At 36.4% G+C, this 17,336-nt stretch overlaps 1 protein-coding gene across 2 annotated transcripts in view; it reads left to right on the top strand.

Annotated features, from left to right (window-relative positions):
- Nucleotides 1-17,336, top strand: part of MYOM2 (myomesin 2) — a 79,661-nt gene that overhangs the window by 52,397 nt on the left and 9,928 nt on the right. For both annotated transcript variants that reach the window (XM_063330349.1, XM_063330348.1), the window contains 11 exons: nt 287-401; nt 905-1,061; nt 1,166-1,272; nt 3,211-3,255; nt 3,717-3,853; nt 7,467-7,611; nt 7,724-7,783; nt 9,347-9,414; nt 13,181-13,294; nt 14,645-14,732; nt 16,953-16,991. In XM_063330349.1, the coding sequence (XP_063186419.1) occupies nt 287-401; nt 905-1,061; nt 1,166-1,272; nt 3,211-3,255; nt 3,717-3,853; nt 7,467-7,611; nt 7,724-7,783; nt 9,347-9,414; nt 13,181-13,294; nt 14,645-14,732; nt 16,953-16,991 (1,075 nt within the window). The remainder of the gene's footprint in view (nt 1-286; nt 402-904; nt 1,062-1,165; nt 1,273-3,210; nt 3,256-3,716; nt 3,854-7,466; nt 7,612-7,723; nt 7,784-9,346; nt 9,415-13,180; nt 13,295-14,644; nt 14,733-16,952; nt 16,992-17,336) is intronic.

Below are 17,336 nucleotides of genomic sequence, written 5' to 3'. Positions count from 1 at the left end.
ATTAGGAGACATTTTTACACTGAAAGGGTTATTAAACATTGGAACAGGCTGCCCAGGGAGGTGGTGGATTCACCATCTCTGGAGGTGTTTAAAAAAAGGGTAGATGGGGCACTGAGGGACATGGTTTAGAAGTGGCTCTTGTCAGGGTAGGCTAAAGGTTGGACTCGATGATCTTAAAGGTCCCTTCCAACCTCAACAATTCTATGATTCTATGATTCTATATAAGTAAACAAAGGAGTTTAGATTTTTTTTTTTTAAATTGGCTTTGCTCTTTATCTTGTTCAAGGTCACTGATTTACACGAGGGTCATACCTATGTTTTCAAAGTTCGTGCAGTGAATGATGCTGGGGTAGGCAAGTCATCTGAGATAACTGAACCGGTGCTTGTCGAGGCTCGGCCAGGTAATGAACTGTTTTATCTCCTCTGCTTCTAAAATACTGAAATACTTAGAAGTGAATTTAATCACTCTGATTTGATATTGTAGCACAGGTAAGTATTCCAAGAGTTAAGAAGCTCTTAGCCTTAAAACTTCAAGAAAAAATCATGTGGATACAGAGGTACTGTCAAGACTTTTTGCTTTACCTACTGCAGGAAATATTTAACAATCAGTTATTTTAGTTTTTATTCTCATAAACAAAGTTGCTACTTGCTGTGAGTGAAAAGAAGTATGACAACAAATTTATTAAAGCTTCAAGAGTGATAATAAAACTAATTTACTTAAACTGTTCATATTTTCTCATATTCAGTTTCATTCTATAGATTTGTTTCTCAATAAGCATTTATTATTCAGTATTCCTTTTTTTTGTGTGTGTGTGTAGAGTAAGAATCTTGCTTTAGTAATTTCTGAATTGCAGCTCAAATGAAAAATGCAGCCTTGACATGTGAGTTGATTCCTATTTTGCAGGAACAAAAGAAATTGTTTCAGGTGTGGATGATGAGGGCAATATTTACCTGGCTTTTGAGTGCAAAGAAGCTACAGATGCATCGCATTTTGCATGGGGTAAATCGTATGAGGACATCGAAGATTCTGATAAGTTTAAGATTGAAACAGAAGGAAATCAGTAAGTCATGCCAGTCTATCAAATTTTTAGAAGTTTGTCCTGTTAAAAATCTCGTTAACATGAGAAACCTCACTAATTATATCCTTCTTTATTGATGATTTTAGTTCTAAGCTGTACTTCAAAAATCCTGATAAATCAGACTTGGGAACTTATTCTATCTCAGTTAGTGACACAGATGGGGTTTCATCCAGCTTCGTTATGGATGATGAAGGTAAGATGCCTTCTCAAGTCTTTCGTCATTTTATCACCTCAACTTCACTAAAAATTGCCCAAGAAAAAAAAAGACCCCCACAACTCCCACATTCGTTCCTATGCATTAAGGAAAAACAAAAAAGAACACACAACAGGCTTTGTGTGGTTACTTATTTTTCTGATTATCACAATAATGAAAGTTGGGATAACTTAAGAGAATTTTTTCTTTAGAAAAAAAAGGTAAAGAATTGATTTCTTTATGCTGGGACTACAATACTATTTGCAAATATCTGTTACGCTTTCAGTTTAATGTCTGAAAATGTTGCTTTTTTCACTGTTTTGTGACTCTCTCTAGTATGTCACTTTTGCTGTTCTTTGATTTTATAATCTTTCATATCTTATAATAATTGGTTTTCTGTTAGCTGTAAAGTTACTGTCAGATCCCTGCTTACCAAGGAGCCTAATATAGAGACAGACCTTGAGGCTCTAGATATAGTTTCATATAACTGAGATGCAGAGAATTAGTGAGAAGAATATGAGAAAAAGGATGTTGCTTTAACAAGATGTGAATACATTAGGTTAAATTATCCTCTGGCTTAAATTTAGATTAGTTTTGCTTTATTTCATGGTAGCTATTTTGTTTCATTGGAGTTGCGATGAATTTGCTTCAGTCTGACTTTGGTTTACCATTGAGAGGTGCTGAGGTGAAAGGCAAAGGGGGGCACTTTGCTGTTTTTAAATAGCACAAAAATGAATTCAGTGCTTCAGTCCACAGGCTGTAATTACTATGCCCAGTTCCTTAATCATGAAAATCCCTCTGCTTACCTTCTTTCCAAGTCATTTAAGGAGAGGAGATGAGACCGAGTGTGAGTCTGATAGTAGGCAGGACTTCTATCATGGTGCAAACTGTGTTAAAACTTGCATTCAAAGTAGGTGTTGGAAGCAAATCCATGTGCAGCCACAAAGAATACGGTTCTCCAGGGCATGGACCATTTATGTGGACTCTTAGTCATTGCCAATATCTGCTTCTTCTAGGGAAGCTAAACTTGTAATATTTTTAATTTTCTGATGAATACTGTAGGAAAAGACAGATATGCATTTGATCATGAGAACTTCCCTTTGTCTTAGTTTTGAAGCATCACTGAAACCTGTCTGTAGGTCTTGTCAGCGTCAGTCCTACCTTCCAAGGTTTTTTTTGTAGAAGAGCGTTGAAAGCGTTTCCCATCCTACGCTTAGCCCATGTCTTCCCTAGTCATATCTATCACTCAAAATTACAATTTTATTTGCACTAGATCCGTGTACAAGCGTCAGATTTTGTATCTTGGCACTGAAAACCATTATTTCACAGACGACTTACTTCCTCAAATGCTATAAAATATTCTGCAATTTTGCTAAATCTTCAACCATGTCATAAATACTTGCTAATTTCCTCTGGTCTTTACATTATCTGTAAACTTGGAATTGGCAGTAATGTTCATCTTCCAAATCTAACAAAAAAATTTAACAAAGTGATTTCTAGACTCTTGCTCAGCCTTTATGAGGATTTTGTGCATTAAATAGGACTTTCTGTACCTTTTTCAGACTAACCTGCAATCAATCTTGTTTCGGTGTCAGAAAGGAAGCCAGCAAATAAAGGAACCTCATACACTGCTTAGAAGCTACTGTCTCACACCTTTCCTTTAAATCCTGTAGAGAGTTTAAAATAGGTTTTGTCCCTTGTTTAGATTCTTTTGCATAAGGGAGTGTGCATGAAAATGCATGAAATAAGAACTTGCTAAATCAGAACTTTAAGTTTCTTAAATCTTATTTTTTAATCATAATTTTCTGAAGAGAGGTATTTTCCATATAAAACTTAAGGAGATTATCTGCTGATGGTGATGTGTACCTTCTTTGACACTCATTTTCTGACTGTTTTCTTCAAAACAAATTAAAACATGAGTATTTTTCTTAATTTCAGAGTTAGAACGTTTGATGGCATTAAGCAACGAAATAAAGAATCCAAGTAAGTTGAAGATCTGAATCTATTTGATATTTCTAGAAGAAATAGAATTACATACTAATGACTGGAGTTCCAAAAAGGTTCTTCCTGAGACAACAGGAGATTCATTTTTCATGGAACAACTTGCTTCCTTATCTTTCCATTCATTTAGAAGAAAATTAGTTTGCATTGAATAAAATCATCATTGCCCAAAAGTCTTTTAACTTTGATAAAAGACTATAGGTTGCTATATAGTCAATTTGTTAAACAATGTGCAAATGAAAAGCTGTAAATTCTTTCCTTCCTTTGAGAAATTATTTTAAAAATCAGCCAAAGACTGCATTAGATGTCTTTCTTCTGCATAAAATCTATTCTATATCCAGCATTCAGTAAATAATAGGGAGATACTAATATTTTACTACAATAGTTTTTTTTCTCACAAGGATTCATGCATTGTTGAGTTTTGATTGCTTTTCTTTCTGCAGCAATACCTCTGAAATCAGAATTAGCTTATGAGGTTCTTGAGAAAGGCGAAGTCCGTTTCTGGATTCAGGCTGAGAGCTTATCACCAGATTCTACCTTCAGATTCGTTATTAATGATAAAGAAGTTGAAAACAGCGATGTAAGTACATATTGAGTACTCTATAGGTAGTGATTTTGTTTAATAAACCTTTACACATCAATAGGTATTCTATTTTTATAGCTGCTTAAAACATGTTATTAAGGTCTCATAATACCGGAAAAGAATGCCAGTCTTTAACTTGAATCTCCTTTGCAGTATAGAGTTCCTGTTGCAGAGTAAGCCTATTCATACCAAAAGAAGAGAGAAGAGTTTAACCCTCAGAAGTTCATATTCATCGTGGCTAGTTAGGCAACCAACAGCAAAAGAGAAGGAGAAATTAGACACAAACCAGTATTAAACACATCTGATGAAAAGTAGTGCACAAACACTTTAGGAAAATAGCTCAAGTCAAAAAAGCTGCTTCAAGTACAGTTTTGGACTCCAAAACAGCAAGACATGCTGTTCCCAGAGACCCTCTGAGGCTACTGCATCTAGTCTTACATATCATGTGGGAGGCACTTGGCAATGCAACAGTGGTCATAGATATAAAACTTTCAGATGGTGTCACTTTCTATTTATTTATTTTTTAAAATTTTGTCCTAGATGCTAAATGGGCATTGAATGGCTACCTAGAGATGAAAGGGCAGGCCACCAGCTTCCTGTGTTTTCATAGCTCTAGTAAGACCTTTCATAGAGAGGAACACAAAAAAGGTGCCAGATTGGGCTGAGAAGAAAGCAAGGTCATGCCTTTGCAGGGCTGGAGTATGGTTCATCTGCTGGGCATAAAGTACAGAACTGGAAATATCTTTTCCTGTGAAGTTGCAGTGTTTCCAGTGCAGCTGTTTGAAAGATTCAGTTTATTCCTGAGGCTGCAAAGCCTGGTTTTGTCCAGAGAAGCTTATCAGCATCTATATACCATAGAAAAGCAAAGAGCATTTACTTTAATTGCATATTGACAAGTGGGAGAGGTAGTGTTTCTGAGTAAAATATTTCTCTGTTTTTCTTATTTTAAGAAGTAATAAACCATAGCATTCAAAACCTGAATATTAGTGACTAGGATGTATTGAAATGACAATATTCTGTCTTGGCAATATTAGTGGAACAGAATGAGCTATTTTTAGTTCACATATGTTTGGGAAGGGTTGACATCAGAGAGAGTCTTGAAGTAGAGCTGTATTATTTCACCTCTTTAATTAGTAACCCACAGGTGACATTTACGTTTGGAGACTGATGATATTTTTCTGGTAAGTCACATAAAAGCCTAGTATTTATGGTGCCCATAAAATCATTGAACTTCATCTTGCTGCATAATGGCAATAGTTAGAAGCCTAATTACACTCTAAAACCTGCCTGGAGACTGGGCTACAGTCACTGAACATGTTCAATAGACCGTTATGCTGGTGAATTGTAGTCCGATTCTTGACATTGGCTGAAGTGATAAATTTTTCCTTCTAGGTCCTCACAGGGAACGGTTTCAGTAAGACTTCAAAATAATCCGAGAATGGAACGAACTGGGCCCCATTTAATCAGCTGTCATGTTAATCTTTTAATATTTTTTTTCTTTACCTAAAAGCAAGAAGTAAAAAAAGTATCTAGAAGTGTGATAAAAGGTCAAATTAAAACATACATCTTGATCTTTTTCTGCTTCTGGCAAATCTCAATATAACATTCTCCCTGAAAACTCATGAAACAAAGTGTTGTCCTTGACCTCTGTGGGCAAGAGACTGTAAGCGAGAATTTGAATTTGCATTTTTTGTTAGTTTGGTGAAGTTTATAACTTCTCTTTTTTGACCTACCTGGCTTATCTCCTCAACTCTTACAGATGAACTCTTACATAAGTAATTTTTCTACTTAATTTCCTGATTAATTAAATCTTGTCTTATTCTTTGACATTATCTCTTTTTTTGAACTACATACAGGAAAGTGCATATCCAAATTACATGAGCATTTTCCCCTGTTATTTTATATAAATGTTATACCTCAGTCTCTTGCCTCTAAGTCATTGATTTAATAAATTGTTATCCTAACCAATCTATTAGCTATTGCTTTCTTAATTCCAGTATCTTTTCTCTTTCTTCACTCTTCAGTTACCCCATTAAGATTTAAGCTAGTACTATTTGTACATTTGAAAGTACCTGTAATGAATACTAAACATCTTGACCGTGTCTACACTATTCTTCCAGGCTTGTCCATACAACACTGAACCTGTTCTTGAGGCTGGCCAGGGTGTGACCCTCAAAGCTGAAGCAGATATATCTGTGGGGTCATTCCTACTAATTTTGGATCAGTATTTAAAGGTTCTTCCACTTAAGGAAGCGGTCCCAGAGAGTTTAATAAGTTGTGTTTTAACTAGCTTTTTCTTTCCTTCCTTCTTTCTTCCCCTTTCCTAAACTTTATCTGCCTATGGCTTTCGGTACATTTTTCTAGTTTTGGAGTCGAATAAAAAGGTTAATCAAATCATCTTTTAACAGTAACAGGGTCTACAATAATTTACTGTATAGAACTCCTTCTAGATGGTGACATTTACTTTTCAGTCCCACCATGAATGGAACAGTTAATGTGTAATATCCTTGGCCTCATTTGTTACCTCGGCCTCATTTGTTACCTAAAAGTATTCACCAAGCGACTTCTGTGGATTATTTTTGCTTTGCTTTAGGAATGTGTAAGTTGAGATTCAAACAACATCACTGTTAGTGGGACACATGGTCTTCATGGTTGATACTCACTGAATGAAAGAGGATATTACTTAGTAAAAGGTGGTTGTATCTGAAATGGTACCTGCAAATTCAAAACACGTATTTTGCAAGTATTGCCCAATATTTGCTTGCAATTTTGTGTTTCCTTGACAATGCCTGCCAATAGTTTATCTTTCTGGAATATTTAATAGAAAGCAAACACAAAAAGGACACAAACAGTGAAAAGCATATTTAACTTTGAATTCAAGTCAATGTTTGGGGTTTTGGGTATTCTGCAAGCACTTTAGTAGGTATCTAGATGTTTTGACAGAATTCTAATTCTTTTGCTGGACTTGGTTGATCTTTTAAGTTTCCAGGAGCTTTGTTGGTTTTGCACAAGTTCCCGTTCCTATGGTCTTGCACTTTAGCATTCTTTGAAAAGAATACTTAGCATTAGATGAACAAATCATCATACTCTTCCTAAATAAAATTTTTTAGTGAGACAGTAAGATCCAATACTTAGTTGCCACTTATATCTCAGAGGTATTTAGTAATGATGACCTTTTGGACTTTTTGTGATGGGTTTATTCGGAGATCCACATGTTTGTGTTTATGAACATAATACTTCCAGCTATTTCTGGACTCTGCTAGGAATAGTGCTTCAGCCTAGCAAAACCCCTTGCTGAACTGTAAGCTGTAGTGCAGTTAAAGGCTGGCTCTTCTTCAAACATGCATAATGCCATAAGCTATTACTTTTAAATCCAAAACAGCTGTATTATGATGATTCGAGGATTCCAAATGCAGCCGCACACAGAAGTTTCTGTCACCACTGGGATCTCGTTGTACAACAGTAAATACAAGCACAGTCCTATTTCCACAGTTTACAATTAAAAGGACATGAAAAAGATTGACTGTGGAGGCAAAGATATAAAACATGATTAATTCTATAACGAATCATAAGTAATTTAAACTACACTAAAGTTATTTGTTTATTTCAGAGGCACAAAATAAATTGTGACCGTGCAAATGGCATTATAGAAATGGTGATGGACCGATTTACAATTGACAATGAAGGTACCTACACAGTACAGATTCAAGATGGAAAGGCCAAGAACCAGTCTTCATTAGTTCTCATTGGAGATGGTATGTTCACTGATACATTGAAACTTTGACTGTGATGAAGAAATGACTTCAATTACCATTTGAGTAATTTTGTGAACTAACTCGTTTTTCATTCCCCTCTTCTAAAATTTAGCATTCAAGGCAGTGTTGGCTGAGTCTGAGCTCCAGAGAAAGGAATTTCTCAGGAAGCAAGGTAAGACAGAGTAGATTGGTGACTTTAGGCCCAGTTTGCAGCTAGTGATGCATCCCTGGTGAATATTAAACAACTCCAACTTGCATTGATTTCATTAGAAGATGAATGTATCTCACAGTTTGAGTAGACACTGAACCCTTGGTGGATCTTATTTTTCTACATTGTCATACAATACATGCAAGTTCATAGAATCATAGAATACCAGGTTGTAAGGGACCTCGGGGATCATCTGGTCCAACCTTCTAGACAAGATGACCCAGCACCCTGTCCAGCTGAACCTTAAAAGTGTCCAATAATGGCGGAAGTTGTGACAGAATTTCCACTAAGTAGAGAAATAAAGTGGGAGTCCTTACATGAGGTTATCTTCGCTCAGTATTCATGAGAAGTGTGCCTGCTGTAGGCTCTGGTCCAACAAAACATTTCTCCACTTTTAGTTTTAAGCATACAAGTCGTCCTTTCAATATAATTCACAGAAGAGTAGGAAGCATAGTGTCAGACAAGGAAGATTAAAACCCCGATCCTGTGGTTTCTGTCCAGGCAGACTTCCAGGACACAAATGTGTATTTGTTGCATAGTTGCTATACAGAGTTACAGAGTTTGTTATATACTTGTTATCAATATTTTTTGCAGCTGAAAGTAAGAATTACTATTGTATATCTAATAAAAAATTATATCACTGTGAAATCCTTAAAAAACTGAGTTTGAGCTCTAGTTTGTAATATTTGCTTGGTAAGCACATGGCTTTTAGGATGAAAGTAACAACAATAATTAAAAGCATTTATTCTAAATAGGTTAGGTAAGGTTTTCTCTATAAGCAATGTAATTATATTCTTTTGTATTTTCTTGGGGGGGGGAGAGTTTTTTTTCTTTTTAAATAGTTTTAGGAAAGAAATTATACCACTCGCAGCATAAATCACAAGATCTTTCAGTTCTCAATGATTTATGTAAAAGTCTGGGAATTTGCCACCTCCCAGGTCCGGATACTGCAATTATGGGCCCCGATCCTGCAGACACTAAAACATACAAATTTACTGACATGAGGAAGCCCAATAACTTTAAAAAGGCTATGTATGTCAGTAAATTTACTTAAGGACATACGTATTTGCAGGATTGGAACCTCAGGGGAAAAGGAATATTTCCTGTTTTGCTTATAATGTTTAATACATTTTTTAACTTTATATAATTTGGACAAGCAACGTCTGGCATGGCATTTTTGCTTTGAACATTTAATTGGGTATTTGAGTACATTTGTTTATTCTCCAGTTCCCTTTGCATTAAATACATTGTTTGTACACTTGTTTGTATCATACAAGCAGAGATGATCATATTTATCATACAAGAAGAGATGAGCCTCAGGTTTCTAAGCTGTACTGTAGACACCTGGGTCAATAGGATAAAAACTTACTGCTGGATTTTCCTTCTAGCGCATGGGTAGTTCAGGAGTTCCCTCTCATCGTTCTGCTCTGGGGATGTTATAATGTAATTGTCATCCTTTTCTTTCACTGGATCTTTCTGATACTCTTCATTCTACAACATATGCTTTAAGAAAATTTTGTTTCTCAGGTCCTCACTTCTCAGAGTTTTTGCATTGGAAAGTTACAGAGGAATGTGAGCTTTTACTTGTTTGTAAGGTGAGGAAATATATGAAATATTTTTTTAGAATATGTTAATTAAAAATTGAGATAGGAAATGTGAGGAAAGATTTTGACATTTTTAAAATTAAAGCTTCATATAATTGTTTTTATTATTATTTAGAAATGTTTAAATTAAAATTTCTGACTCACTACTTTTCAACAGTAGTTTTCATTAAAAAAAAACCCAGGACATTTCTAAATGTGTTAGGTGATCTAATTCTTTATAATAATGGTGAGACATAAAAATCATTTAAACAAAATACTCACCCCTTAATGGTCCTTCTTCCTCCCTCAAAAAATAGCCACAAAAGGCCAGAGTTCAAACTCTTTCCTCACCATTTTCTGATTTGGAGGTTCCTCTCTCAAATAATCTCTTATTTAATCAACTGTAACCAAACTTGCAACAAAGGCTTCTAGAATTAAAGTTATAAAACATGATTTTTATTATATTTGGCTAATGGCTTTTGAATCTTAATTAATGCTAATGGGCATGGAATTCAGAGTAACTTCTGCTATTAACATCTTTATATGCCATTCTAAACTAATATATTTTCATTTTTGTTGCTCTTCTGGAGTGACTAATTAGAGGTCTGAATAACTAAGTTAATTGAATTCAGCGGGCATCAAACTCTTCTTCATTGCCTTTTCCTGTCATATGGACTCTTTTGTATTAATTTTCTCCACTTCTTTTGAATAAGTTTTTGGCTTTTAATTAGACTAACTTGAATCATTCATTATGAGCAATTTACATGTACATTTGTGGGATTCTGTTTCCTTCTTTTTTTCTGCTCACTAATTAGGAGACCTTTAACCTCAACTTATTCCCAGCAGAACTGACCTGGATGGTGAAGCTGCCATTCCGTGTGCCCCCATTTTAGGGCTCAACACTCATTAGCTAACATGGGTCCGTTGCTGGTACTGAGCTGCAGAGCTGCAGTACTTTATAATCTCAACATGCAGTTGCCTCAGGCGTGAACCCTGCTTATCCTTTCATTCACATGGGGAATTAAATGGTGCTGAAGCAGTTATACTAGTGTTAATTCTCTACAAATTAATCTGAAATTATCCCTCTTTTCATTGACTGTCAAGCCTGTTTACACCACTGAAACTGTGAAAGGCTGAGCGTCTGATTATATGCTTTTCACCAGAGCACTTTTTGTTCATGAGGTCAGAACATTTTATGTAAATGAAATCTAGGATGTGGGCTGTTTGCACACTCATCATTTTAACTATGCCATTGACCTTATAATGTTTGTCACTGTTAGTATGTGACTGGCCATTAGGTTCGCATGGTACTGTTGTTTATGCTTGTTTAATTGATATTTGTACATAGGAAGAGTTTGAACAATAAAGCCTGGATTTGTCCTATGAAATTCACATACCTGACATTCAGTTTAGAAGTGTGGCTGCCCTGGGCGATTTCTGTGGTAATAAAAACACTCACGGAACAATCTCTGCCTCCCCAGGCTGTATCACAGCACTTGGCCCATGTGTCTTCTAGGCTCTGTTTAGTGCTCTTGTAGGAAAATAATTGTCAAGGGTGTTTTTACCTCTTGAAAGAGCCTGGGATAATGTGGAGGAAGTACCTGTAAGAGAGGGCTTTTTGTGTTGACTTTCTGAAAGGCTATGTCATGAAAGAGAGGAGTTAGGAAACCAGGCCAACTGGAAGCTTGTGTAGGGCAGAATGACTGTACGATCCAGGTCCATAACAGTAACAATGAACAAATATGGATTGTGTTATAAAAGATTATATCGAAAGTAACACGTTACCTCACGTACCACTTATTTTCTATGTGATTGGAGCTCATTGACTTTTGATTGACATAGTATTTAACTCTGAAATAGCTGGGATTTATGACCTTGTTCTTGGTATTGTAGCATCTGCATGAGAGTGGGACATGTTTGTTCACCTGAATGACAATTTGATGGTGTTTGCTTTTCAGTATGTGTTTATTTTTCTTCATATGCCAGCATCTACTATCATTTTTTTCAAGTACTCCTAAATTTCAGAACGTTCAGAAGCTACCTGCTCTTGCGTAACTTTGACCCTTATTTGTACTGTGTCTGTTAAAAGCAAGATTTTTGGTGTGTGGCTAAACAGTGAAAAAGGTAACTTTTCATAGTAAACATCAACATGAAATAACTTCAGCACTGCAAATTGCATGTGTCTGAAACTCAGTCTATTTATTGTCAGATTGAGTGCTAACAGTCTTGGATGAAAAATTGTTGAAAAGCATTAAAGGCTTGTTCCTTCAGGCTTTGTTCAAATAAAATTGCCACTCATGTCATATGACTACAGGAACAGCCACTTTGTAGTTACCAGTAAATGTAAAATGCTGCTCACTTTTCTCAAGCAAGGCATTGCTTTGGGCCAGGTTGTGATCTCAAATACTCTGTCAGAGATCCATAGCAACCACACTGGTTATTAAGCAGCAATATACGTGATTAATTTGAGCAGGTTTTATAGAGATGTCCAGGAATTGTTATAGGATGCCCTTCTACTTGTCTAGTCACCTCTATAGAGAGCTTTCATAGAGCTGTTCATCTAAGGAATGACTTCTCTAATGTGAAAGGGTTAGAAATTAGTGCATGTTTTTTCCTCCAAGCAACCACTTGAAAACTATTGCAGATCTGTATTAACTTCTGGGCTGCCCTCTATCCATTTGTTCAGTTCTTTTTTAAGGAGGCTTTTTAAAGCAACTGCTTGGGGACTGAAAAATGTCCTGCCAGCTCTGTCCTACCTACCAAAGCCACGCTGATGGGGAATTCAGGCTGTGCATGGAAATACCACTGCATTTTTGTGGTTTTTAGAAGGGTATGGGGATAGTGATATCAAATAAACCATAGTGTTTCTGAAAGGCAGAAAAATAAAATATATTTCCAGGGTTTCTAAAAAGAGCTGGGCTTTTAGCTTCTTTGAATTCACAATTTGAGGTCATTCCTCCAGCAATATTTTAAGCATCACCAATTCACAATTTATATTTCAAAATTATAACAGTACTTGAGGTATAGCTGTAGTCTATTTATACATTGCTTAGATGAGCTGTTGCTACTACAGCTAAAATCTGGCTTTCAAGCATCTTCTCTGCATTTGCACTACGTTGTTAAGCCCCTTTGTGTTGGGAAAGACTGCAATTTGTAGGATTCCTCAAGTCTTTGTACTTCCCATAGGACACAATGTAGTAGAAAAAAACATGATTTCTGATGCAGCTCGCAATTTTGAAGTCTCAAATGCTTTCAGAATAGTAATTTCAGTTGCTCTCTGCAGTTTAGCCCTGAAAGAAATTGCTTACGTAGCTGGGATAAATCTGCAAATTGGCTGAAGACTCTCTAAGATAGGGCCTAAGTTCTGTGTTACAGCTCTCTGGAGACACACGGCAAACACAAAAAAAAAAAGAGGAGGGTTCAGCAGCTCTAAATTCAAAGATACTTCTCACAGATATCTCTAGACAAACTACAACCACATAGAAAGGGTGCAAAACCCTTTAAGGGAAGAGATTGACAGGATTTCCTTTAAGGATTTGACAGGGCTCTGAAGCTGTAAGCTGCGTAGTTCTGACCAGTTCTGTGTTGCAATAAAATACTGTAGTACTAAGACTTGCTCAGTAGGACTTGATTAAAGTTGGTTTTTTACTTAGCTTTATTTGACATGTGTTACAAAAAAATTGGCTTCTTATGTTGAAAAAGTACCTGTGTGACTACCTACAGTGGGATACGTTTCCTCAGGACATAGCCAGCCTTATGTGCCTTTTCTGTTGTACAGGTTGCAAACACGAAGAAGGAAACAGTTTTCAAGTGGTATAAGGACGGTTCTGGGATTGACGTTGATGAGGTGCCTGATCTGCAGAAGGGAGAATGTCACCTCAGTATTCCCAGGGTACAGTATCGCCTACTGATTAGAAATGACAGCTTCTGCTTGACATGCTATATATTTGCCAGGCAGAGCACTAAACCAGTTACCATGATTTCTGTGAACCGTTTTAAGAAAAGGCATATTTGTTACCCTTCAATTAGCTGGTGAGTAACTAATGCTAGTAAAGGAGTATCTATTTTTGCTATCAGCCCAAACAGTTCATGCTTAAGTTGCTTCAGCGTCCTTAGGTGAACTGTATCTTGTTCTTTCTTATCGCTCCTTAATTTTTCAATTTGTTCAAGCACCTCATTTCTGACAGTGTCTCAGTTTTATTGCCTAAAATGAATAGGTTTGAGGTATATGCCTTCTTAAGATTTATCTTTATGCAAACAGGATAACCTAACTTGTGTCTGAAGTGCCAAAACCTCCCCAAATCAAGGTTTTCTGCGTTCAGCATAAATACGCATTCCATTTAATTGACTTATTTATTTTATTGACTGGATTCATATTCTTCTAATTTGTTTCCTTCATTTTGCTTGCAAGAGAATCCTGGCTTTCTGGTGGCTTCATGTTTCTTGAGTAGACTTTTGTGGGGGAGAGTGGTTTCTCCTTGTCTTCAATTGCTCTTGCTACTTGTCGTTCAATTATAGAACACTTTTTATATTATTGTGGCTTGTGGACTTGCTTGTGGACTTGAATAAATCTAAGATTCCATCATATAACCTCCAATCTGTATATAACTGTTTATATTTTGTCCTTCAGGTTTTATAATAAATTAAAATAAAACCACCCAAACAAAAAACCCCTACTGGCTTTAAAGCAATATCACTGTGTCAGACTGTAGAATGAAAGCTCTCCAAGGGTAATGAATTAATCATTTACTTAGCATAGATATAATTTGACTACAGCTGCTGCTTAAATGAAAGCCACTGAGTTGATATTTGGACAGTTAAAGAATGTAGATGTTTTGTTATGATTTACGTAGATTGATTCAAAAAAGAGTGATAGTTCCAGTTGAAGAAAAATTACCTTTCTAAAGTTTGTGTGGGTTGAAGTTAGTCTCTGTTACGTCTTACTACTGTACTTGTAATTTCTACTGACAAGGTTCAATCTTGTTTGTCTTTTTGGACCAAAAGACAAAACGTGGTTCCCAGAGGCAATTGATCTGAAATCTGAATGTTTTAGGCTTAAGGAGTGACTACAGCTCATAAAAAAGCGTGCACAAGCCATTGATAATTTCTATCTCATCTCTAGTAAGATTATTTAACCAGAATATGGTACAATTTAGGTTGTTTGATTTAGAAAATCATGCAGAGGTTGAGCAAATGTACTATTATCAAGTTTGTCAGTAAACATCTTGTGCTTTCCTTGTAGTTATCTCGCAAAGATGAAGGAGTTTATAAGGCGACAGTATCAGATGACAGAGGTCATGATGTATCTGCTCTTGAATTGTCAGGAAAAGGTAAAATGAAGTTTGCTATATTGAAATAATGATCTCCACACGTTCTCAAGAGATGTCAAAGACCTGTCCTTGCAAATGTTGAGTTGGTAAACATTTTTTAGTTTGTTTGTATTTCCATTCTCTTCTTATGTTAGAACTGCAGATCACCAGTTTAGAAGGGGTGACACTGGGCATTGTAATGATTAATCTCTAGCACCCTGACAGGAAAGAAATGAAGTAAGTTTCTGATCAGGCAGACACCCTTTTTTATGTACGATCTTTTGTAGAGAGCTCTCTCCCTCTCTCAAATTTGTTAAGCTTTAATGGCTACCAAACCCCCTAAAGTACCAAGATGTTCAAAGTTGAGGTGTGACTCTCAGAGAGAGTGGAAAGTTATTTTGATTGTAAAATCATAAAGTTGTTTTGTGGGTTAACCCAATGTGCAGTTCAGCCTCACACAGCCGCTCGCTCACTCACCCTCAGTGGGATGGAAGAGAGAATTGGAAAGGGAAAAGTGAGAAAACTTGTGGGTTCAAATAAAGACAGTTAAATAGGTAAAGCAAAAGCTGTGCATGCAGGCAAAGCGAAATAAGGAACTCACTCACTGCGTCCCATCAGCAGGCAGGTGTTCAGCCATCCCCAGGAAAGCTGGGCTCCATCACGTGTAAAGATGACTTGGGAAGACAAACGATATAAGTCCAAATACTCATTACTTCTTCCCCCAGCTTTTATTGCCCTGGAAAACTGAGTATCGTATGGGGCAGGCTAGTTTGAGCTCAATGTTCATGGGCATTCAAATAAAGATAAATGCAAATAAGGGTAAGGGAATTTAGTCTCAAATGCATCAATGATGGCCATTTAAATAAGGTTTCCTATGTTATCAGATATCACAGTGAGCTACTGTAATTTTATGTCTATTTAAATTTGTTCAGTAAAAAATGTTTGTTTACCTCTGAGTCTATAGCAAAGACCAATGTATTGCCAGCATAAATTCATTTTACTCAAGTTGGGTAGAGCTTCCCTACTTAGGTGCTTCTCTACTTAGGTCCCACCAACTAGGCCAAGGTGGACATGGATTCATCCCACCGGCATGGAGTCATTTTACTCAAATAATGAATATTTTCTGCCAGGTCCTAATAGAGGGAGAAAGACATATTCAAAAATTAATTCAGTTCACCAAAGATCTTAATATTTATTTTCAGCACGTTGGAAAAGTACCTGAAGTAAGAGGAAAAGATGAATGTTAGATTGAGTTCTTAAGCTGTGGTTTTCTCCAAATGCTGTATTAGTACGTGATAGTCTTTCAGACATGTTCCCTCTGTATAAACTCTGTCCACCATTCTTTCAGAAAAAACATCTCATTTAGACAGTAGAGGCAATATAACCCCACTTCCCCACATATATTTTATGTAATTCATGTCCTCTTGTCAACATGCCAGTCAGTAGAAGCATACTGGAGTTTGCAGAGAGTTATGGAATAGAGGTACAATTTATTTTAGCAGAGACAAAAAATGTGCAGATACAGATCAATACAGACCAAATATACAAGCAGTATTTTCTGAACTTCATGCTTCACTGAACTTCACTGTCTTCCCTATTCACAAAAATTCTTCATCCTTGACTATGCATCCTTCAGTCTTGACTATGCATTCTTCAGACTATGGTGCTTCTTTCTTTCTCTTCCATCTTACCCAGTGACACTGAATAGGTTTCTTCTGTTATGAAAGAGTTCCCCGCTCTTCTGCGCTTGTCTCCAGGGTTCTCCCCTTCTGCAAACCCATCAGCTCTGTGATATTGCAAAAGCTTGATAAGATACCAGGTTTCTTTCACCTGCTTTTTGAAGGGGTTTACATTTGTCAAATGCCATCCTACAGGGAGCAGGTAAAAACTATTTTCACCTAGAATGCAATAATTTCTCTTTCCCTTGCACTGTCCTTTGAATGTGCATAAATCCAGTTTTAATGACCTTTTATTGTTTCTGGCCGGAGGGATACAAAGACAAAGATTTGACAGGAGACAGCTGACTCCACACATAGCGGAGACACTCAGTGACACAGCACAGAAACCATATGCTATACTCGGACGGTCTCCAGTTTTTCCCACATACCTGTCGCAATTGTAATGGTTTTCTTTGCCTAAGGATGTGAAGGTTTCCCATATTGCTTTAATTAAACTGAACACAACAAAGCTATATTCTGGTTGAATTTTGATGGTACATTTTCTTTTTTTTTTTCTCTTCAGTGTATGATGATATAATTCTCGCATTGAGCGGAATCAGTGGTAAGTAAAAGCTGTCTTGGATTTTCATGTAGGTTTTTTATGTTTAAGTCATCTGAGCCTGAGGCAGACAATTTTTATTGTAAGTGGGAAATCTCTGAGAGTCCTGATGCTTACATTATTATGGACATGTTATTAAGTTTCTGAATAGACAGTTGACCTTGCTAATTGACACTATTAAAATGGAACAAGGTATTATTCCACCTGGCTTTTTTGGTTTAGATACTGTGACAATGTCGTAGCAATAATTTTCTTCCTACTTCCCACTAGTAAGTGAGCCCCAATACAGAGAGAACAAGATTCTGATCCTGCTCCCAGTGTCAAGTTGGGAGTCATTCCACTGAAAGA

Source organism: Chroicocephalus ridibundus, chromosome 3 (genome assembly GCF_963924245.1).
Source record: "Chroicocephalus ridibundus chromosome 3, bChrRid1.1, whole genome shotgun sequence".
Lineage (NCBI taxonomy): Eukaryota > Metazoa > Chordata > Aves > Charadriiformes > Laridae > Chroicocephalus > Chroicocephalus ridibundus.
This window is presented reverse-complemented; position numbering and strand designations above follow the sequence as displayed.